The sequence below is a fragment of the Stegostoma tigrinum genome, chromosome 22, assembly GCF_030684315.1.
Source record: "Stegostoma tigrinum isolate sSteTig4 chromosome 22, sSteTig4.hap1, whole genome shotgun sequence".
In the NCBI taxonomy this organism is placed as follows: Eukaryota; Metazoa; Chordata; class Chondrichthyes; order Orectolobiformes; family Stegostomatidae; genus Stegostoma; species Stegostoma tigrinum.
In genome coordinates, this window is record NC_081375.1 from 33,798,412 (window position 1) to 33,821,595 (window position 23,184).

Here is a 23,184-nt window from a genome sequence, read left to right on the forward strand (position 1 = left end):
GGTCCAAATAGAAGTACCAAAACAAGGGTGGCAGTGTTAGTGTCAATTGAGTTTTAAGATATTGCACTTATATTCAGCTTTGTTCATGGAATGATGGGGTAACTTGATTTTAAAAGTAGATTTTGGGAATGTTATTGTAACTGTAATAGCCTAACCATATCATTCATTGCTCCAAACAGCAAAAGGAGACAAGGCAGCAGCCGGACAGGTGGGTTGTGTCACCATGGAAACTAGCAGATCCAAGGCTGAAGTTTAAGATAACAGGGGCTTGAATGAAGTTTAGAACAAGAAAATGCGTGCTACAAAGCCCACTATTGAGAAGTTCTTTAGGTATCAGAGATCTTCTCTCTTGTATACGCTTAAAGAAAAGCTTTGTTTCCTTGATTCAGCCAGATTTAACTGGCCATTTTTCACCAGAACAGTGGCTTCCAGAGAAAAAGAATTCAAATAAAACGAAATCACAACACTTTCTAAAAGTATTTTTTTGGAATACATTTCTGCAGATTGAGCTTAACTCACAAATATTTCAACTGAAGCATTTAATTTAATTCATGCTATGCACTCACTGCATCATTACTGAAGCTCACTCACATTTTGTGTGTATTTCATCGACATTGAAAATTCAGTCTGCTTCCAATCACACCAATGTAAAAGGTTGCCTTGGATGCTCAATGTAAATAAGCTCCAAATATCTTTTCTGTTTCTCATGAATTTTTAAACACTTTCCTTTACTAATTGTCATCCTTTCACTTGAAGTGCAGACCAGTGGGATTCTGAAGGAATTAATTCACAACCCTGCTACTAAATACATCCTCTAATCGAGCCAATGCCCTTGAACTTATTTTTGTTTCACCGGAAAATTTACTAACATCACAGGAGGTGAATCAAATGCATTTTAATAATGGCTCGAGTGTGGAGCAGATTTCTCTCACATCTCCCAAAGGATGAGGGTGGCTATAACACCATTCTACAAATAAAACTCCAGAATCTTAGACAGAAAGGTTATTTTAGGCCATTATGCCTGTTCCAGTTACCTTGGCAGACAGTTTGCCCTACTCAACAAACTGAGGAGAAACAAGTCAAATTAAACCATTTCTTGGGATTCCGAGGGTCACAGCAGTCGTGATATCAGTAAAAGATTTTTCTCAAGGGAACAGAAAGCATAATGACCAGTCGCAACCAAAAAAGTATACAATTTACTTTATTCTCAAAATATGTTCAATGTTCAATTTCTTTAAGTAATGTGCCTTTAAAAGTAAGCATATCATTTTATAAAATGTTGGAAATCTGACTTTTTTAAAAAAGCAGAAAATGAAGAGGTGCCAGACAAATCTTCCCTTTCTCAATCCCTAAAATTGAAGACAGCGAAGAACCCTGTTCCATTTTAATCAATGAAGAACATGAGGAAAGGACCCACTTATTTTCCACTGATCATGTTAAACCCATCCTCTGTGAAGAAAGAATCTTCCCTCCAGCAATTATTTTCTTCAAATTGTTTAAGCTTCCAAAATATCTGACTATTTATTCATCCAACATCTTGAACTTCAATGATGTCTGACTGTCTTCCATGGCGTATTTAATTATTATCTCTCTCTACAACCTTGGTGTCCAAAATGATACTTATCTATTCTCAGGGCACTAAAACAAGTGATACAACTAATAATCCAGTTCAATACAACTCATGCCATTGTATGATGTGTTTGTAAAATGAATAAACAGGAATGTCAAACTTCTGATTTACATAAGGTCCAAATTTCAACGCAAAGGCTTGTTTTTAAGCTAGCGACTTGACCACGTAGACAGCTGGGACTAGCAAGAACTCTAGAAGTCTCAAAATATTTGGGAGAAAAGAATTTGAAAATATGATTCTTAAAATTTGAACTAGCTGAATAAGTAAAGTTTGGACTTAAAAGCATGTAAACATTTATGATTATTTTTTCTTCTCTTCTGCCTAAGAAGGATAAAAGGACAGGCTTACAAACAACCCAGGATGTCAACTTCATATTCTATGGTTAGATAAACCGTATGAAAAATAAAATTTCTGCATATTACTATCAGACCACCCGAAAAGGGTTTCCACTTCGTCTAGTCTTTCTCCTTCCTTTACTTTCCTTCGTTGTTGCTGCAAGTTTGACCAGAGATTTGAAGGGCAGATAAATTAGAAGGAGAAATTAATGCAGACTAAGTGAGTGGAGATGCAAGATAGTTGACAGATGGTACATAACAACAGCACACATATGGGTCGTGAAGCTGATTTATTTCGGTTCACTCTAAGTATCCACTGACTAACCTGAAATGAATAGGAAGTAACATGCTTTGTTTGTGCAGCACGTCACATTCCGGCCTGGCTTAGATCTGCATAAATTGAATAGTTATATAGATTCACAAAAGGAACTGATTAAAATCACATTCTTCAGTTCCTGGTTCCTTTATTCAAAATTGTTCAATTTTCCTCCAAACTTGAGATTTGCTATTCCTACTCCTTAGAGTCCTATCAGTTCCCTCATCTTTCCCCAGACAACTAGAGAGAGGTACAAATTCAGATCTCTCCTGATGTTAATTAACCAATAACAGATATGCAAAATCTCTAACTGTTCTTCCTGATTTATGTTCCTTGTTCACTTTGTATGTATATCAATACCTTAGCCAAGATCAGAACCTCAGCAAGGTGTCATGGATCATAAATTAGATCCTTGGAAAGTAAAATTAGAAATAGGGCAAGAGAATTTGGGACCGCAATAAGCCCAAAATGGAAAGAGCAAACATTACCAAATGGGAGTACTGCAATACACAAATCAAAGAGTGAACAGACTGGGATGGAATGAACAATATTTCATGTGAAAAATGATGCAAGAGAGAATCAGTACACAGTATACAGCGTGTCCACATCTTCAAATCTCCAAGACTCATCAGATAGCAAAAAGTATGTTAATTACAAGGAAGGCCTGCATTTCCTTTTGAGGTAAATGTTGCAGAGAGCTGCCATTTTAAGCTGTTTTTAAATTGAATGCAGAAGAGTTATGAAAAGAAATTAAGTGTTGAAGGAAAATTATGATTGGACAAACATTACCCAAACTAAAAAATAACTGACCTACCACACAAAATTCCACCACCCACATACTCTTTCCATGTTTATAATTTAAATGCAACATGTCTGCTCTGTTACAACATTACAACCAGTAGTTCTTCAGACCAAACCCAGGCTTAGTTTGACTGCTAAACCATGAATATCTGTGTCCTGCCATTTGTAATAACATGGAAGTGATGTGGTAAGTAACAGATGTGCAAGAAAGATACGTTGAGATACACTATGTTGAGCATGCAACTGCATTTATTAAGTGAGTTCCTGTTTATAATAATCAGCTTGCATAACATCGCTAGTTTTATACCATTTTTTGTAAACTGATGGTGACGCATAAAATAACCACTCAGTAATTAACAACTGAGGTAAACTGAATGAATTCTTGTACATTTCACCTCATTGTCATATATAAAATTGGACTAAATTACAAACTGGATTCCACGACACTAAAAAGAACTAAGTTGCAAAAGAGCTGTAACTGAATTCAATCTGATTTTGCACATAATTTGGATTAAACAGGACCATCACTTCGAGGAATTCCTAGCTGGGTACTTTGAAGAATAGATGCCATACATTTCTGTCCCCGTATATATTCCTCCTCGAGACCAAAGCCAAACACAGCATTACAACAGTACAGGTAGCTTTCTTAAAAATTCATATTCTTCTTCAGTTAAAGCAGAAGAATGTCTAAAACAAAGACCAGAAAATACAAGCAGGAAATAACCTATTACGCTGGCTATTCATTGATCAAGATTACAGCTGGAAACTGGGGCGGGGGGGGGGCCTAGTAGCATCATAGTGCAGAAACATAAATTACCTTAATTAAATGTTAATTTAGCAAGGATGCATTAAAGTCGAAACAGCTTTAACAAAAATTTGTGCTTAGATATTCATTTTGAAAACTTAATCTTCCCATGTCCTTCAGCAAAGCTTCTGTCCCAGTTTACACTTTCAAATAAGATTTGCTTTAGCAAATTGAATCATGATTTTGCACATCTTGTTGCAGAACCATCAGCTTCCTTGAGGGCCTTTTAGGAGTTAGGATTTGAGCAGAAATTTAGTCTCAAACAGATGAAGGAGGTTTTGCAAATCGACGTGTCACAACAAACAACATGGTTGGTCAATCTGAAAATTATCCCGCAACCTCTGTCAGATAGCACTCATTGCACTGATATCTTTGTTCCCATCCTATTCTTCTTAAGAGCTGCTTCAAAGCTTGGCATAGCTTTCACATTTTTGAAGTTAACTTTGCTGTCACAGACTGGAACATTCCAGTAAATATCTAAGACACAGTTTAAAAGCAAAGTAGTAAAAGATACAGAGATAATGGGAACTGCAGATGCTGGAGAATCCGAGATAAAGTGTGGAGCTGGATGAACACAGCAGGCCAAGCAGCATATTAGGAGCAGGAAAGCTGATGTTTTGGGCCTAGACCCTCTCCCCCTCCCCCTTTTCTGACGAAGGGTCTAGGCCTGAAACGTCAGCTTTTGTGCACCTAATATGCTGCTTGGCCTGCTGTGTTCATCCAGCTCCACACTTTGTTATCAGGTAAAAGATGCAATTAGCTTGAAATGTTCTGATGTTGAAGGTGAAGAATTTTACAGAACTAGCTTTACTTTGGGGAGAAAATGAAAGAGAGGAGAAAATGCTGGAAGTGCTGAACATGTCTGGCAGCATGTGTGTGTACGTACAAGGTGGTGGGGGGGAAAAAAGATAAAGACAGACAGAACCTGTAACGTCTCATCAGAAATTTACAGGTCTGAAACATTAACTTGTGTCTCTCTCCAACATTGCCACCAGGCCTGCTGAGTATCTTCATTTCATAAAACACAGATTCTGTGTTTTAGTCAGTTACCATAGACGGCATCATGATGCAAGAATATTGCTATCATTTTAGTTTTTAAAAGGGGGAGAAAAATGTGACCACTTTTGAGAATGTTGACACTTTTTGCTGACAGGTAGAAAGGGTTCCACAGTTTCTGTTCTGTTTGGCACAAAATGAAAATATAGTGGTCGATCTTAACCAAAATATTTAACTTTAGCTTCTCCTTTATAAATTTAGCAAACAAACAGACAGGTGTAAAATATTTGCAGTGCTTAGGTATCAAATTTGCCAGCAGGCCAACTCCAAGAATATCTCCTTTGATACTTGCAACTCCCAACGTCCAAAACATGTGTCCAAATAGTCAATGAAGCATTGACAGCTGTTCTATAATCAAATGCCATTGGAATAATTTATATAGAAATTGAAATCTGTAATGTAAACTGTGTTGCATCAAGACTTGCACATGGCGCCAAGCATTCGTGGCTCTGAACCAAAGGTTTTGAATTTGACATTTTCATCGATTGTTTTCTACATCTGAAAGCTCTCTTCCAAATTACCCAACAGTTACAAAAAGTATGAGATAACAAGCTGTTGAGCTGGGTGAACACAGCAGGCCAAGCAATGTCAGAGGAGCAGGAAGGCTGATATTTTGGGCCTAGACTCTGTTCTGAAGAAGGGTCTAGGCCCGAAACATCAGCCTTCCTGTTCCTCTGACGCTGCTTGGCCTGCTGTGTTCATCCAGCTCTACACCTTGTTATCGCAGATTCTCCAGCATCTGCAGTTCCTGCTATCTCAGTAACGAAACGTATCTTTAGTTTTCCTTTTGATCACAGTGCAAAAGCGTATGGAGAAATGTGCAACTGCATCGCCTTCCCCACAAAGGCCCCTTGGTAGTTGCTTCCATCTTTGTTCAGTGACAAAAGAAACTAAATTTAAAGCTCAGTTTCAACACTTGAAATTACTCTGCATGGTGCTTTTTTCAAGTCGCAGGATCAGCTTTCAGCAATTCCTCATGGTGGCACATTTGCAGAGGAAACGTAGGTTAGGAGGAAGGAGTTGAATTTTTGTATGAATGTAATGGTTACAGATTTGAGAGGCCTCCTTTATTTCTTGAGCTAGGGGATGGGCAAACAATATAATTATCTATGGCTAAACTAAAGTTCAAATTGACTATGGGAAGCTTTTGAATATGTCTTCCATTGTCACATTTAGCCTTCTTGATGATAGTAGAAGCTGCATCAGTAGCTCCATATTGTCATGTCATGAGAGAGGTCTGTTTTCAGGCATGTTGCCAGGGCTTTCAATGTTATTTGGTAATTAGTTCTAGGAGATGTACATCAGGGTTCCTTGCGTGGACGCAGGTTTTTTTGCGGATAGGAGGCAGCAGAAATAAACTAACTCACTTCTTATTTGACTCTTCACTTGATTCACTAACCTGAACATTGAGAAACTGATAGAGAAGTCGTGGGCAAAAGCCTCAGCTGCCTCAGTGTATCCAGCAGCTAGTTAAAAATCGCATGAGCTTTTCAGGTTGCAAAGTTAATGAAATTTTAATTCTGATGAAGAATCAGAACACGAAACCATAACATAGGAGGGGAAAGAAACAGGGTCTCTTGTCTCACTGGAATGGTGAGATTTGCTTTTGAGGGCATTTGGATATTTTATCATCTTTTGTGAGGTAACAGGATTCTGACCACCACCATGTAAAACAAAAGGCAAGCAAAACATATCATGAATAGTATAAGCATTCTGGCTTCATTCTCTTTAGGGGAAGGGATGGTGATATTGTTGCTGCCTGTTAATCCACAGAGCCAGGTATTGCTCCGGGGACAAAAATATAAGTTGCTGGAAAAGCTCAACACGTGTGGTGGAATCTGTGATCAGAAATCAGAGTTAATGTTTCAAAGTGCGGTGACCCTTCCTCAGAACTGGACCCGAAATGTTAGCTCTGATTTCTGATCACAGATGCTCCCAGCCAAACATGCTGAGCTTTTCCAGCAAACTTCTGCTTATGTTTCTGCTTCACAGCAGCCACAGTTTTTTTGGTTTTTATTGAGTTATGCTCTAGGAAACTGGGTTCAAATCCCATCCATGGTAAATGGTGGAATTTAAATTCAATAAAAATCTGGAATTAAGCATCTAATGACGATCATGAAACCATCGTTGATTGTTGGAAAATAAAATCAAAATCAAAAATCAATCAATCTGGCTCACTAATACCTTGGGAAGGAAACTCCCATACTTCCCTGGTTTGGCCTGCATGAGACTCCAGACCCTCAGCAACATAGTTGACTGTCAACTGTCCTCTGGACAATTAGGGATGGGCAATTAATGCTAGCCTCACTAGCAATGCCCTCAAAATTTAAAAAAAAACTTCAAGTATGGACAACATTTGAATTTTGGGTGTTACTAATATGGCTGTCATTTATTTTCATCTTCAGTTGCTCCGAGAATGTGATGTCCTCAGGAACTACGTAGTTTCTTGATTCAATCAAATGGCTCGATGAAGATATTTCAGGGGTAGTTACATCCACGTACAACTGAAGTCGCATACAAACAACAGGGAAAGACATGAGCTATCCTTCCCAAATGTGCCGTATACCAGTTTCAGTGGAAAACAGGAAGATGTATACAAAAAGGCATCTGACTTACAGCCCTGATGTTATAGTCCAATGATAGATTAAAAGAAAACTTACCCAGAGTCCTCCTTAAAATTTCATCTCTCTTCCAATTCTTTGACGGTAGTCCAATCAAGGTGCACATTCTCAGAATTAGTTGATCTAACCAAATATGTTGTGCTTGCAAACGAGCCCAGATCCACTCAGTTCTGTTCTTTAGAACAGCCCAGATCACCCAAACATTTAAAGTGCAGCAATGTCAGAGGTGCAGGCCAGCAGTTGAAATATTAAACCAGGACTGAACCTGCCTGATGCAATGCATGGCAATTTAAAGTTCATTGTACATTGTAACAATGTAACTAAGAACATACAATTGTACACATGTACGCACATAGACTTAGATATCAAGTGTCAAAACTATCTAATCACTCAAGTTGCTAAGTGGCAATTGGCAAGTTTCATTTTGAAGGCATACAGCCAACAAACGTTGTCCCTTCCACTACGCCAAGGCCATCAATAGTGAAGTACAGTAACTTGTTAAATCTTCCAGTTGTTACTTTTATTGAAGTATAAAGTACAGATTCTGCCCTCAGCCTCTGTATCCTGGCTAAGTTCCTGCTTTGTTACTGTATCAGTGTCTCCTCAAAAGGTCAATGATGACGTATGATCGTTTAAAGTACCACAGAAGACTAGTTTATACGTCTCCTACAATAGAATTAATGTGCTAAGGGAGCACAATCCATCAACAACGCGGCTATTTCACCCACCCTTACTTGATCTAATGATTTAATAAGTTTCCAGCTCGAGTTGATTCCCTGAAGCTTTTACATTGGATTACACGATCGCAAAGACTCGCAACATGTTTATACCGTTTTGACAAAGTTCGGCTACTTTCAAGTTTAGTTAAATAAACAAGGTTTGAATCGTAGTGAGCTGGAGGATTCCCTATCCTTATTTGCTGAAGGAAACGCAGCACTTTCAGAGTCGGATTACTTCCCTCAAATCTTGAGCTTTCAACTAATTTTGATCTGTACGTTATAAAGAAAGGAACCAAAAGGCCACGTACAACAATGACACGTTAACTTAGTATCCTGCGGGGAAGCTGGTGTTTGGACGAAAAATGTCAGAGCAAGAACAGAATACTAAGGCATGACAGACAAGAATGCTGCTCGGAGGATTAAATGGCATTAGCCTTTTCGTTTGATGCATTTTGCAGAAACCTCAAGCTGAGCCTCCAGTTCTAAACACACTGAGTTCATAATTTAAATAAGAGATCTACAATTATCCATCGTATTTAACACTGCACACAAAATGAATAAGTCTGATTTTATAATTAAATTCCGATCGTTATTCTACTTAGAACTAAACAAGCTACATAAATTGCCAGTCAACAATTACACTTATAAGAGAATTAAACAAAGCACAAAGACATTACATGCCTTATACTGCCTTGCAAATCACATTTGCTTTCCTTATGTTCAATGTATAACTCACAAGATAAAGCAGCTATCAATTAGAATAGAATCACAAACCTTCAAAATCTGATATAATTCCCTCCAATTGGTCATTAACTGATATGTCAGACATCTTCCCAAAATACTTTCCGACCCTGACTTAGTCTCACTCCAGATACAAATCCCAGAAACAAACTGCAATGTAATCCCAGCAGCTTTTTTTTTTCTTTTGAGCTGAGATAATGTTTTGTCTCCAGTACTTACTAAAATAACTTTTTGGACTTTAGTGGGGATTGCCTGCACTGAACTACGCAAAGGCAAAAGCATAAAGGATGAATGGATAGGACCCACCCTCCTCACAGATGCGAGCAGAAAGCTGGTCAGGAATGTAACTGGCTAACTGAGACGCCTATCAAAAGGCTGCGAATTGTGGTACATTCACTGAAGCGGAAAGCATCAACAGCAGCTTGGGGGCAGCACTGTGTTGCAGCAAGAAACTAGATGATTTTTGCCTTCTCCAGATGCATTAAATGAGTTTCCAGGTCTCATTTACAACTACCGAGTAGAAGTTAAAGCTTTAAAAAAAATTTGCTTCGTAGCGAAGTCGTAGAGTTCAGCAATTTCTAACTGTTAAATATTTATGTCTCCCATTTAAATATTACTTGACTATACCTGAACATCACAGCCATGATTCGGCTGCAAAGCCTTCTGTCGTCGTAGTTAAAGCTGTAATTTATATTTATCCACATTAGTCATATCTTATTGACCTCAAATCATTACCCTTGATCAATGACAAACAAGAGTGCATCTGTTCTTTCAGCTTTACTTAGGTATGTATAACAACCACTTCAAAAGGAAGACAGAAACAAACTCTATCTGCATTATAAGACTGCATTGCTGGGATGAATTTTGAATTTGACTGAACCTATGAACTAGTGGAGCAGTCTGTTCCTACAAATTGAACACATGCCACAAACAATTATGAAAATTTGCATAAAATACAATAGACTGATTATTGTGCATACTGCAGTTTAATCCTATTAATTTAGTAATGGCTTGCTAATATCTGAAATGTTAGTGCTTTGTTGCCAATCCTATTAATTCACATATTTCAATTATGAATCACAAGTTAATTCAAAAATTACCTTTATAATTATAAATAGGCATATTTTTCAGCATTCAATATTACTCAAGAATCAGTTTCAATAGAAATATAGCTTAATGATTTGTGGATATGGTCCTCCAGAGACAATTCCTGTTTTGGCCTGTTACATATAACTAATCATAACGTCTGAACCAATAACATCTTGCCTTTCGAGCTGATAAGAACTCATTTTGATGATCAAACAAAAAAAGCAAAAGACATTTGGCAAGAGGCATGGAAAACAAAGCAAGCCACGCCAAGCTTTTTCTTCCTGAGGAGCCCTGCTTAATTTTGTGTAAATATTATGCAGCTGTCGAGGTAGACCAAAAGTTGGATATGTATCTTTTAGCTGAAGTACCTTTTCAGTAGGCTGTATTTGTTGTATATGCAACTGAAAGCTTTTTTTTGTTGTGCATTCTTTTCACTTTACATGTTTTTATTTTTAATCAATCTTTTGTCTACCTTTTACTTTAAGCTTTCCTGTTGGGGGAAAAAGTTTTCTGGGTTGCTAAAGGGTGATTTCTAGTTGTAGGATATTTTTTCTTGACTTTTCTGCCTATTGCTCAGTTTTTCCTGAATAACTCAGTTGTCTCTATTACCCTAGAGATGTACCTAAATCAACATTTCATGAACTAACAAGCTTTATTTAAACAATTCTGAAGACTTTCCAAACTCTTTGAAGAAATGTATTTTTTTATATTGATTTCCACCGGAAGCTACTTAAAATATGCTGTCAATTCTACAGAGAGGAAACTTTCACCCAGTAAGTACATCTAGATCCTTCTTAATGTCTTCAGTTCCTGCTTCTCCATTCAAGATATTGGTGTTCCTTTTCTGAAATTGCACTGCAGATTGCACATTTTGGGAATTTGGAATCACAGTGAGCCTACAGTGCAGAAAGATGCCATTTGGTGCATCGATCTGCACTAACCCTCCGATAAGCATCACATTAGACTTCCTGAACCCCACCCAACTTGACCTGACCCTATCCCCATAACCCTGTAATTTAATTATTCTTCAAGTTCCTTCATCTCCTTTGCACATGTTCCAATAATGCCAACTTTGAAATGTCCACCTTCTTCCTCAACTGAGGATTTCCTGACACCCGTTTTTGACAGAGCCCTCAAACGGGCCCAACACAACTCTCTTACTTCAGCTGTTACCCCCTGTCTTCCCTCCTGCAGCAGCAATAGGGTTTTCCCTCGTCCTTACCATTCCACCAGCATTCACATCCAGAAAATCATGAACAACCATTACCACCACCTCCAGCAAAATGCCACCAGCAGCCACATTCCCCTCCCATCACATCCCTTATCTGCCTTCTGCAAGGACAGTTGCCTCTGGGACATCCTGGTTCACTCTCCGTTCACTCCCAGCAATTCCCTCCATAGCCCCATGGCACTTACCCCTGTAATTGCCAAAGGTTTAATACCTGCCCATTTACTTCCTCCCATCTCAGTATCCAAAGGCCCAAACATACCTTCCAGGTGAAACAGCACTTCACCTGCACTTCCCACAATCTAGTCTGCTGCATTCGCTGCACGCAGGGTGGTCTTTTCTATGTTGGGGAAACAAAAGTGTAGACTGGATGACCTTCTCACAGAACACCAATGCTCTGCTCACAAAAGTGACCCTGACCTTCCAGTTTCTGTCACTTCAACACCCCGTTCCCTGGCCAACCTCTGAAGAAGGGTCTAGGACCAAAACGTCAGCTTTTGTGCTCCTGAGATGCTGCTTGGCCTGCTGTGTTCATCCAGCTCCACACTTTGTTATCTGTATCTCAGGTTGGCTGCAGTGCTCCAGTGAAACTTAGCCTTAGCTGAATGAACAACATTTCTTTTCTACTTGGGCATGCTGCAGCTTTCTAGACTCAATAACTTTAGGGCTTGAATTCTCCTATGTTCTAGTCCCCATATCCCACACACAAGCCTTGTTAGCACATAGTCTGCTATTACACACAACAACATGTTGCTAATGGAGATTATTTGTAGCTAACAGCTATTTGCCCTCCTAGCCAGATTGTTATCCACTCCTTTGTCTGTCCAACTGTTCTTCCCCCCTCTTTGGGCTCTATCCCCACCTATTGTTTACTCCTTACCATCTCCCCCCAGCATTATGTTCTGTATTAAAACAGACATTTTCCTAGCTACCATCAGTTCGGAGGAAGGGTCACTGGGCCGAAAATTGAACTTTGATTTTTCATTACAGATGCTGACGGATCTGCTGAGCTTTTCCAGCTTTTCCTGCTTTTGTTTTTGTTTTACAGCATCTGCAGTTCTTTCAATTTTTACCCTGTAATTTCTGTTTTGTTATCATGGGTACTGGAAAGTGTGTCACAGTAACTTGAACGCACTTCACAAGAGAAAACTGCCAAAGACAGCCATTTAGTGAATGAATGTTTTCTCTCTTTACAGGGCATTTGTTTCACTTGCTGGAGGAATTTAGGTTGTCACTATACCTAACAGACATAATTACTAGAGAAAGTGGACCCTAATGTAGAAATCTAATTGCAAAATCACGGGTGGTAAAAAGTGGATCTTGATGAAAGGCTGTATTTTAGGAAAAAGTCCAAAAATTCTTTGAATAAACAAAGTCTTTCACAACCTCAGGACATTTCAAAAAGATGTTTCAATTTTATTCATACTTTTGGAGTGATGAGAGAAAAAAAAACAACAGCCAATTTGCTGAGTCTCACTGCTGCCCCGAAATGTCAGTGTTAATTCGAGTTTGGGTCTCTGGACTGAGGCTGGAATGTGTTTCCTCAGAAGGAAAGTACGCCACTACTGCTGGGGCAAAGCAAACATAAGCAACGTGTCCTGCTCAGTGAGCCGAAGTTTACCTTTCTCAGTTAGTGTCTTGTTGAGTGAGATGCCAGTACGCCAGAGCTCGAAGTAACTTTTTACATGTTGTTTCCCACACTTTGCTTCACGAATGATGCTCCTAGGCTCTTGGGTACCTTTCTTAGAGAATTACATAGCCAGAGTGGCAGAAGTGTTGCCACTGTTGGGGGCTTTCCTGCATTCACATTATGGCATCATGTTTATAGCCGAACTGCACAACTTCAGATGCTGCAAGCCCAGAAATGGCCTACACATTGCTGTGTGAACATTTAACACAGGAGGAAAGGAAAACCCTCTCCTGATTTTGCTGACAGGGATGTGGAAGCTGGTAGACAATATAATGGAGAAAAAGGTGCTCCTTTTTCCAGCTGTCTACCATAGAAGGCCATGCCACCAGTTCAAGGCAGCCAAACTGCAACCTCGGGCAGTGCAGCATCCCATGTGAAGCTGGGCTTTTGGCATTGAAGAAAGTAGTAAATTACCTTCTGCCCTCCCCAAGGATAAGTGTCACCATCCTGTCTCTGATCTAACACTTAGAGGGAACCACTACTCAAACTCTGCTACTGCATACACAATTTATCATGGCTGATAGACTACAACTCTCAGTATTATATGCAACATGGCTTAACAGCTCTCATCCATATCAACCTCGAAAACTACTGAACCTACCTACCATCTTCATTTTCTACTCAGTCATCAGAGACACCTCACCACCACCTCCTGCTTGTGCATGTCCTTTATTGGCTCTTCTATCCACTTCTACCTAACTTAACAGTCACTTTCTCACATTACAGTTTAAAACCAGCCCAATTCCTGCATTGATGTCTTCTTCGCACCCTGACAGACCTGTCTGTAATCCCTGGACTTCTTCCACTTGACTTGTAGATTTGACTGTGATCCAAACTGCAAATACACGGATTCTAGAACTCTGGCAGGACCAAGGACCTGACTGACCACAGTCAACCCCTTGACTGACTGTGGCAATACCTCCGAACTGACTACAATCTCCACTCACCAAGTTAGGTATTTCTACCCATTGACTTTCACATGTGGTTATTTGCTCCAAGAACATGTAGTGTGTTTGTCATGTAAACTGCTGTCACATGCTTCTTCAAGTGTGAGATTGCAATAGCATGGAGCCACACATCAATGTGTCTATCCTCTTGGACTGTTCTGTGCACCCCATCATGACAAGCTTTCTGCCTCTGCTCTCAGCTAAAACAGAGAGAGTCACAGCTCTAATGGCACTCAGTCAGAACTGCAGGTGCTGGAGTCAGACATAACACAGTCGGCCAGACCGCATCAGAGGAGCAAGAAAGTTGATGTTCTGGTTCAGGACCCCTCTTCTGACCCAAAACATCAACTGTCCTGCTCCTCTGGTGCCTGGCCTGCTTTGTTCCTCCAGTTCCACACTCTTATCTCTAGTTACATTCCCCCTTTGTTATGTGCTGATTAGTGATCCGTGTTCTCTTGAGGTCAGCCCCAGAATCTACTATTTTTCCTTTTGACCCATCCGGTCTGATTGTGCAGTCCCTTGCAGAGGATAGGAAAGTTACATTGGAGCAAATTTTCACTTTTTTGTTAGCCGCAGGATGTCTGAGCCTCTATTGTCAATGGATAACAATGATATGGCATGTAGTAACAGGTGTTCAAGCCAGTATTCCACTGAGACAGAAATGCATATCCAATGAAGTGCAAATACCTTCCTATTTAACATTATTCATATACTTCATTGGTCAACATGTAGAACATTATCTTCTCAGCTAAAAGCAATAAATGCTGCTTATTAAAATAAAAAGTTGATCAAGTGCAATCTCCAGAATATTAAATTTCACACTCAGTGCCTGATAATTAAATATTATAGCACTCTCAATGTTTTACAATTCTTTTCTACTTTACTATCAATAGACTAACCTAACCCTGCAGCATTTGAACACATACCTCTATTAATTGTTCTTCTTTCACAATTTTAACAAGATCAAGGATATAATTTGGTATCCTAATTAAATTTATTTTGTATTGCCCAGCTGCAAATCAGCATGATCACAATGTAAATAAATGATTTTTATTATTTCAGTGAGCTAATGAAATACTTCCCCACTTTTAGCAACCATTGTCACAACTAAGCAAATCGCACACAGGAATTGCTTCTGTCAGGAAGGAGCTTTTTTTTATTCTACAATAAACAAAACATCTTAGCCTTGAACTTCAAATTAGCAGTTCCCAATTCACTCTGACACTGGACAATACTGCCTTCTGAGTGACGCTACCATGAATGTAATTTAATTGGTAGTAAAAATTGGGATGAATTTGTCCAAATTCATTTTATGCACAGGAATTGAGCATAGTTATTAGAAAAGTATCAGACGAGGATCAATATAATGTGACATTTGTTCCTGAAGTTTGATTAGATCCAAATTCTGTGCATTTAAGTCATTGTACTAGTTTGCTTCCTGTTGTGTGACCTTGAGGTGGGGCTTTTGTAAGTTTGTGGCCCCATTCTGAGATAGCTAATGTGCATTTTCGTGGACAACTATAATTTCTACCTAGGATTTAGCCTCCAGATAAATGCATTCTCAGGTTTGATGTTGGATGGACTATACCTTTGCACAAGAGTGAATGCATCTGCGATTAACAGTGAGAACTAGGCCAGTCTATTCAGCATAAGAGGAGTTGCTAGATATCCTAAATAACAAAGTGTAGAGCTGGATGAACACAGCAGGCCAAGCAGCATCAGAGGAGCGCAAAAGCTGATGTTTCAGGCCTAGACTCAGAGAGGGGGATGGGGAGTGGGTTCTGAAATAGATGGGGAGAGAGGGGGAGGCAGATTGAAGATGGTTAGAGGAGGAGAAGATAGGTGGAGGGGAGACAGACAAGTTAAAGAGGCAGGGGTGGAGCCAGTAGAGGTGAGTGTAGGTGGGGAGGTAGGCAAGTGATGTCAGCCCGGGGAGGACGGACAGGTCAAGGTGGGGGCAGATGAGATTACTGGAAGGAAATGGGGATGCGGCTTGAGGTGGGAGGAAGGGATAGTTGAGAGGAAGAACAGGTTAGGGAGGCAGGGACGAGCTGGGCTGGTATCCTGTTAGATCAATGCTGATGTCTGCTACTTCATTTATACACTTTCAGTGAAAATCTCTTTCTGTACCCAACAAAAGCCTAATCCATCAATTTCAGTTCTGGAAAATTAAATCCAATTGAAATGATAATTTTTGGAGTAAAAACACACCTGATGCTTACTCTTAAGTGATCAAATTCTGATTTTATAAAGCATTTTTATGAATCCTCCCACTCGAGTAAATAGTTTCTTTGTAATCAAATTCATTCATCATTTTAATATATTGAACTCAACTCAATAGATGGGGAATACTTCCAAACTGGAATGAATAGAGTTTTAAGCAGCCTAACTCAAAATCTCAGGTTCTGAAGGTTCACCGGATCCAAAATGTTAACTCTGTTTTATCCTTCACAGATGCTGCTAGACCTGCTGAGCTTTTCCAGAAATTTTTTATTTGTTGTGACAACTCAAAAATCTCACCATGTAAGCCCCAATGTCAATGGATGAACCTGCATTAAACATTCCAACAGATATATTCCTCCTGAGGTTTTGTGCCCAGAAAGTTAAGCAATACTTCAAATGAGGCCTAATAAAGGACCTAGGCAACTAAAGCAGAATGCCAATATTCCAGAGATAATAGGAACTACAGATGCTGGAGAATCCGAGATAACAATGTGTAGAGCTGGATGAAAACAGCACGCGAAGCAGCATCGGAGGAGCAGGAAGGCTGACGTTTCTGGCCTAGACCCTTCCCCAAAACATCAGCCTTCCTGCTCCTATGATGCTGCTTGGCCTGCTGTGTTCATCCAGCTCTACACCTTGTTATGTCAATATTCCATGAGCTTGTGGGTGTTGAATCAGCTATCAAATTGGTTATCGAATAGATGTAGATATGCATGCATTTAAGACACTTATTGTTGTCAGTGGCTCTCCGCAATAACTAAAGCAGGGCTTGGTGCTGCTCATGCGTAACAATGCAGCTTTCTGGCTGCAGTCTCTTCGGAGAATTTCAAGTACAAAACTCAAGAATATTTCCACAATTATGATTCCTCCAAAAGAATTGAAAAAAGTGATATGATGATTTTCACCAAGATTCTGTTCTTTCATTATAAGAGTTATTACCATATTCTTGATGGACACACATTAGTACAAAGTGCATGACAATTCTGGAGCAGTGAATACTGTAGGATAAATTGAAAACAATGAGTGAACTGCTGCTTCAGCTGGAAGGGGTGTTTGGGGCCTTGGACAGTGAGAAAGGAGAAGGTAAATGGCAAACATTACCCCTACTGCAATTACACAGGAAGATGCCTAAGGGAAGAGGAAGTTTTAAGAATGATGGAGTAGTGGACTGGGATGTTGTGGAGGTAAGTCTGCTTGAGATTGCAACATTGGGCCAGATTTTCTGAGGAATGGGCAAACGTCAGTAGCTTTTGAATATTCTGCGAACTGATGTTTTGATCAGATTATTTTATACATCAGTATCAAGGTATGGCAGACAACATTGTCAATTCAGATTTTTTGTAAACGTTGAAGATGTGTTTGGTGATGACATTCTGCTGGATAAGGCAGTAATGGTAGAGAATGCCCTTTTTGAATGTAGAGACTGCTGGGGTTGAAAGTGAGGACAAGGGGAACCACTTCATTGTTCTGGCAAGGAAAGAAAAAAGCAAGTACAGAAATGTATGAAATGAATCAGACATAGCTGAGGGCCTGGTCACTCAGTGAGGGGAATTCCTTGGGTGAGGAGAAAGATGTTGGAGGCACTCCAGTAAAATGATTGCACCAGAACAAATGTAATGCAGTTCCCAGCTTTCTCCATCCCAGAAGATACTATTGCTTTGTTTTTCTTATCTGAGATCCTTCCTAACTATTGTGCTGATCCCATCTCTTATAAGCAGAGTAACATCACCTTTTCCTTTCTGCCTATCTTTCCTAAAAGATGAATATCTTGAACATTTAATTCTAAGTCTTGGTCACCCTGCAGCCATGTTTCTGTAATGGCAAATTGTTCATAGCCATTTACATCTTTGTGCAGATAATCTTTTTGGCACACACTTTGATAAAGAGTCTTAATTTTGTTCTCAAGTAATGCCCGTGCATAGGCAATATTTCTTCTCTGCGGGTTATTTTACAGGAAGAAATTACAGAATGAAATAAATGTGAGTAAACCCCAAGGACGTTGAAAACGTTGACATTTTAGAAACAGTGAGTGAGCTATCCCATGATACAAAGTATCAATTTACAGTGAACTGCAGGGCTGTACTTCCATTCTGCTGAGTTCCTCACAGTGCAGAATAGTCAGGAGAAATCAAATTGTAACCCAGTTTTCATAGTAGTTAGTCGCTGTCTTCTGAAATGTAGAGGTCTGGGATTACAGGTAGCCACTTTTGCAACTGCTGTCAAACAGTAAAGTACATAAGGCAAGTACGAGATTGGCATACTAGGAGGATAGGGGGACAGGTAGATAGGGATAGGGTGCCCAATGAATTGGGTACCAGGATACAACAGGGTCAGGTAAGTGAAGAGTTTGGGTGAGGTCCAGCGTTGGGTCTCAGGGTGAGGGGTGGGGGCAGTGGGAGGGATGTGTCAGATTAGGAGCTGGGGACTATAAGCACTATGGGACAGGCCTGGTTGGGTGTGTGTGTGTGAAGTAAGTTGGGATGGAGCAATTTAATAATTACTTGGGAGTTTTGACATTGTATTTAAAAGACTAAAAAATTTTCTGAGTGACTATTTACTTCGGCAGAAAACTCATTCTCCATTTAAATTTGAGAATTTGGACGGGTCTAAGCACAGGGGAATTGCTCAGTGGAATTTTCAATTTCCCAAGCAATTCCTTCAGAGTGTGCTGCAATGGGAATTTCATTGGGTCCGCCAGTGCAATTCTCATCTATACTGTAACAATGATTACCTACCCATTAGAAAATCTGGGCCAGTGCTTCTTAAAATAGCCTTAATGTGCTCAAGAAATTCTGGGGCCTTGGCAGTTTCAATGTTCTGAAGAAAGAGATATCATATACAACACAGCTCTATCAATTGCATAACCATTTTTTAAAAAAAATGTTTCAATCTTCGAAAAAGAGTTTATTTTTAAAAAGTTAGTACCGAATGGACAACTAAAGCACATCTTTAACAAGAAAATCAACTAAACATCTAATTTACTGGTTTAATCATAGACAGTGCTCTACCTTTAACTTCAGCCATCAGGTCGGCCAAAAAAAAACACACCCACACAGTATACGAAGATGAAAAGTTAATTGAACTGGCAACACAACGTCCACTAATGTAATTTTCGAAGATAATATCTTCAGGCGCAATTGTGTGGGTCAACTGCATGCAGGGATAAAAAGAGGAAGGCTAGGAAGAAACAAAGATTTATATTGATCCTGAAGCAGGGAGGGATCTTCAGCTCAACTCTTTCATTTCCATCACACTCTTATCACTTATCTTTACCTTCGAAGTTCACTCCAGATGTTTAAATAATGTGGCTCTTCTCTCATTAAATCATGCTTCTACCTTCTGTCCATCAGTTTTGCTTCTGAGGATTGAAGATGCTAGATTAACAAAAGGAGCTCATAAAAGGGCAAACAAAGTGTCCAACCTGTGACCCCATTGAAGCATAACTGACATTTAATTTTTTTTACTGGTATTTATGTGATGATACTTTGTATGGGGTTGGTTAGCTCAATTGTCTGGATGGCTGGTTGTCAATGCATAATGATGCCAAGTATGGGTGCAATGCCCACACCAGCTGAGGTCACTACGAAGGTTTTACCTTCTCCACCTTGTCCCTCATCTGACTTGTGTTGACCCTCAGTTTAAACCACCATTAGTCATTGGTTTCTAATTTGGGGGGGGATGGGTGTGTGGCATAATGGCTCAGTGGTCAGCACTCCTGCCTCACAGTGCCAGGGACCTGGTTGGTCCCAGCATAGAGCGATTGTCTGTGTGGAGTTTGCACATTCTCCCTGTGTCTGTGTGGGTTTCCTCCAAGTGCTCCAATTGCCTGCCTCAGTCTAAAGATAGGCAAGTTAGGTGGATTGGCCATGCTAAATTGCCCATAGTGTCCAGAGATGTGCAGGCTGGGCGGATTAGTCATGGAAAATGCAGGGTTAGTGTGATAAGGTAGGTGGTGGGTCTGGAGGGGATGCTATTTGGAGGGTCAGCGGGGCCACGATGGGCCAAATGGCCTGATTCCAAACTGGGGATTCTACGATTCTATTTATACTACACAAGAAAATGGTCCTGGATTTTTAACTAGGTTACAGATATGAAGGTAAAACAATGAAAGAAGTGAAAGGTTGTTTCCAAAGAGTTTACTTGTCTGAAAGTCAAGATCCAAGATAATGAGAGACAACATTTTGTAGTGTTTTGCCAACTTACTTGGTAAAGAGAAATGCTGTTATGTTCCTTTTGGAGGATTTTCTCATGCTAGCATGTTCTCAGTCACTTAGTTCCAAATCATTTCTATTATTTTCTACTGCATTCACAGAGAGCAACCTGTCTCTTCATCTGAAAGACTAACACCACAGCCATATCTATGACATAGCACAAATGATGTCAATTACCTTGCAACTAACAGTAAGTATTAAATTTAGGGTGTTTTAAGGAGCAATTCCTTCTTGTATGATGCAGTGAAACCATCCCATGTTGGCCCAGCATCACCTATTAGCCAGAAACTATGGTTTTCTCCATGTACTCCAAACTGAATTTAAATTTTTGACTAACAAATTAAATTTAATTTACCTACAAATCCCCGGAAGGTACATATGGAACACAAATCTCCTCCAGCAGAATACCTGTACAAGTACATAATTAAATCTTAATTTAGATATAACACTTATTCCACAGCAATATCCTGGCATCACCAATGACCCCAGAAACGTCGCAATGTGGGCACAAGAACAGCCCAAAGCTGGGTACTGTGCCTTGAATGGTTCACCTCCCTGTCTGTCAAATCCTTTCCATCATTTAAGAGACAAATTAAGAGAGTGATGGAATCTCAACAATATCCAAGATAAGGCAAGATAAAGTGTGAAGCTGGATGAACACAGCAGGCCAAGCAGCATCACGAGCACAAAAGCTGACGTTTCGTGCCTAGACCCTTCATCAGAGAGCCGACCAGGGCAGGCAGGTTTGTGAATTTTGGGAAAGAGATAGAAACGGGCCGTGTGGGGTTGGGAAACAATAAGGTTGGAGGCTGTGGGTGGGAGGTCCCCTGAGGTGATGAGGTCATGGATGGTATTGGAGATGATGGTTTGGTGCTCGGGGGTGCTCTCTGATGAAGGGTCTAGGCCCGAAGCGTCAGCTTGTGTGCTCCCGAGATGCTGCTTGGCCTGCTTTATTCATCCAGCTTCACACTTTGTTATCTTGGATTCTCCAGTATCTGCAGTTCCCATTATTTCCAAGACAAGGCAGTCTGCTTTGTTGACACCTAATGCTGAATTTGGTATTCACCCTCCTGGTCTTGTGTACAGTGGGTAGCATCCCTGCCTCTAAACCAGGAACTCTGGTTTAAGGTCCTACAGGATTTGATAACAAAGGAAAGTGTGTTCATAACCTAGCCAAAATGGACTGAGCTCCAATCTGGAGATCTTTCCAGCATCTACCAATTACACAAGGTAACAGTAGGAGAGATTCCTAGTCAGCCATATGATGGAATGGGAATTGGAGCTGCCACCATCACAATCCATTAGCCTGGACCTCAACTTGTGTGTGATAGTGTATGTTGGCACAGCATTCGGATTCAGTGGGAGTGTGGTTGGCTCAGTTAGCCAGACAGCTCATGTGGATCAGATTTGTGCCAACAGCAGGGGTTCGATCCCTGGTTCCGTTGATGGTAGGATTTAGAATTTGTCTCCTTGCCCAACTTGTGGAGGAGACTCTGGTCCTGTGGGCTGGATCTGCCTTCTTTCAGAGAACTAAATGTCTCAGGGGCAACTTGGGATGGGCAAGAAATGCTGGCCAGCCAGTAACGCCCAAATCCCACAAGTGAATAGAAAAAAAAATTCCACCTTCTAGCTTTACTGTATCGTGTCTCATGTGTGTGTCATATATGGGATGTATAACAGCAACTTGCTACATTTACTTTTGGCACCTTCTGATCATATGACCTCCATAAATAAGAGGGGCAAGAGCAGCTATGACACAGAAGTATCACCAGGGTTAAATTGGTCTTCAAGTCTCGCCATCCTAACTTAAATAAATTGTGTTGTTTCTTTCATTGTCACTTCGTCAAAAGCCTGGAATTCTCTGCATAACACTCACTGTGGGAGATCCATTAGAACAAGCATTGCCGTTGTTTTAAGGAGAAAGCCCACCATCTCTCACTCTGTGCAGCTAGAGACTGGTAACAAATATGATCTTGGTAGTGTTGCCTACTGTTTGAGGAAAAAACAAAGTTGTTGTGTCTTTACATATCTATGATGGTATAGATATTGTTTTCATTAAAAGGGTATGTCTGACTGATATTATTCCATTTGGTTAGAGATTTCCAGACACAGCCTGCCTGTAACAAACAGCAAAGGCAAACGAATACAGTATTAATTTAAGTAGCTTCCACAGGCCTTATTAAAAACTGCAGCCACACAAAAGTTCTACCTACGTAATGAGTTTACATTCAAAGGATTAATACACTCCAGGGCATGCCATAAACATGTCACTAGGCACAAAACCCGGACAAGCAAATGCAGCCATTTGTTTACAACTCAGACATGTCATAAACGTAGTCATCATCCAAACATTAATATGGGGGGTGGGGGGTGGGGAGTGTTTAAAGTCCACCACATCTCACCAGTTAAGCCGTCTTCAGTTGAGTTGTTGCCTGTAGCAACCAAGACTGTATATCAAACAAACAAACAAAGTCTCTTTTTGTTTCATTTTGCTAGTTGGATTTTCTTTTAAATAGTGGTATTTCACAGACAGAAGCAACTGTATGCTTACCAGCAAAACCCAAAGGATTACAGATAGGAAATGTGACTTGCGTTGAATATTTGGATTATTGCTACAAAAGCTTCATTTTAGACCAAAAGCCCATCTGCATCTCTTGCCAAAAGGCCTTGCATACACCATTGCAAATACTAAGCTCGTCGGGCCTCAATACTTCTGGTAATAACATATCCAGAGGTATCACGTCTTTGCCAAACAGTTCATGGTCAATAAAA

General features: G+C 40.1%; 1 protein-coding gene across 7 annotated transcripts in view; it reads right to left on the reverse strand.

Annotated features, from left to right (window-relative positions):
* The window catches only part of LOC125463594 (septin-9-like), a 258,165-nt gene that overhangs the window by 129,873 nt on the left and 105,108 nt on the right, over positions 1 to 23,184 (reverse strand). Inside the window, exon 1 of one of the 7 annotated variants that reach the window (XM_048555037.2) lies at positions 9,058 to 9,320. The exons of 5 other annotated variants lie outside the window; for them this stretch is intronic. In XM_048555037.2, the coding sequence (XP_048410994.1) occupies positions 9,058 to 9,112 (55 nt within the window). In that variant the 5' untranslated portion in view covers positions 9,113 to 9,320. Of the gene's footprint in view, positions 1 to 7,603; positions 7,804 to 9,057; positions 9,321 to 23,184 lie in introns of those variants that run through there. One more of the 7 variants, XM_048555036.2, reaches the window with a different exon arrangement.